This window comes from Phaseolus vulgaris, chromosome 11 (genome assembly GCF_000499845.2).
Source record: "Phaseolus vulgaris cultivar G19833 chromosome 11, P. vulgaris v2.0, whole genome shotgun sequence".
NCBI classification, from domain to species: domain Eukaryota; kingdom Viridiplantae; phylum Streptophyta; class Magnoliopsida; order Fabales; family Fabaceae; genus Phaseolus; species Phaseolus vulgaris.
Window position 1 is genome coordinate 25893219 of NC_023749.2, and position 1458 is coordinate 25894676.

Here is a 1458-nt window from a genome sequence, read left to right on the forward strand (position 1 = left end):
TGACTTGGTCGTCGAAGTGCAAACGGCTGCGAGGGCGCCCCTTTGTTCACTTCTTTTCAGGTACTCACAGACGGAGCATAATGAAGGTGCCCTAGCTCGTGAGGACAAGCCACACATAAAGACAACCCAGGTCAACCGGCGGGAACAGTTTCCTCACTCTCAGTTGAAAAGTTACTGGTTGAAGATACTTCATTCTCTTCCCAAGAAATGTAAGCTCTTCTCCCCTTACTTCTTTCAACTTTCTTGCTGACAGATTTGTCCTTTGATTGATTGTTTGGACAATCCATCTTGATGTGCCCTGTTTTACCACAACCAAAGCAAAGCAAGTGTAGTTAGAGGAATTTGATTCATTGGGTTTAGGATACCTTTTTTTCTATTTTTTCCTATCTCTGTTTTTCTTCTTCAGGAATCTGTTGAACCTCTTTGTAAGTAAGCTAATCGTTTCATCATGTTCAGCATCTTCTTTCTCTTCATTGATGTCACTCTAGGCACTTCCTTTGAGTGCAAGTCCCTTGGGTTTCCTTTCCACTGTTTCTTGCTCTTTGAGTCTCTTGAGCTCCAGCTCATGCTCCATTAATTTCCCAAATAGTGCAGCAGTTGACAGCTTTGACAGATCACAGCTTTCTGATATGGCAGTCACCTTGGGTTGCCAACTTCTGTCGAGGCACTTCAGCACTTTTATGTGGAGTTCCTCTTTGTCAAATTCCTTTTCCAAACCAGTAAGATGATTCACAATGAGGGTTAACCTTTTCTGCACATCAGCAATGCTCTCTTCGAGTTGCATTCTAAAAAGTTCATACTCTTGGATGAGAGAATGTTTTCTTGATCTCTTCATATCCTCAATGCCTTCATGAGTAACTTCCAAGACTTCCCACATCTCCTTAGCTGAACTACATTGAGATATTCTGAAGAACTCATCCATTATCAATGACGAAGTTATGATGTTCTTGGCTACAAGATCATATTGAGCCTTCTTCTTTTCACTCTCACTCCATTCAGATCTTTGCTTTGCCACTTCTTCATACTTGACAACCTGCATTGGCACATAGGGTCCATGGACCACAGCCTCCCAAATAAACGAGTCAATAGATTCCATGAAAACTTTCATTCTAATTTTCCAAAAGGCATAATTCATCCCACTGAACATAGGAGGTCTATTAATAGACGATCCCTCAGCAAAAAGCACTTTAAACTCATACATTATTGCAAACAAACTTGATTAAAATACAAGTCCTATCTTTTGATACCAATTGTTGGGTTCAATAGTGTCAAAGTTTAAGAGGGGGATGAATTGAGCTTTTAAAACTTTCGCACAGATTCAAATTTTATCGCAGTACACAGAAAATAAATCGATTTATTTAGCAATGAATAGATTTATTTTTATATTGTTTATGTACTTTAAGGCGTTTATCTCAGTTGAATGACTTTTAATTTTTGAATTGAGTTAGATGATATGCA

The 1458-nt window shown here is 39.0% G+C and overlaps 1 protein-coding gene across 1 annotated transcript; it reads right to left on the reverse strand.

The window, feature by feature from the left end:
- Positions 1-484: 484 nt before the first annotated feature.
- Positions 485-1201, reverse strand: LOC137838194 (uncharacterized). The gene has a single exon (XM_068647449.1). It carries the CDS (start codon positions 1199-1201, stop codon positions 485-487), a length of 717 nt encoding a protein of 238 aa, XP_068503550.1.
- Positions 1202-1458: the final 257 nt, after the last annotated feature.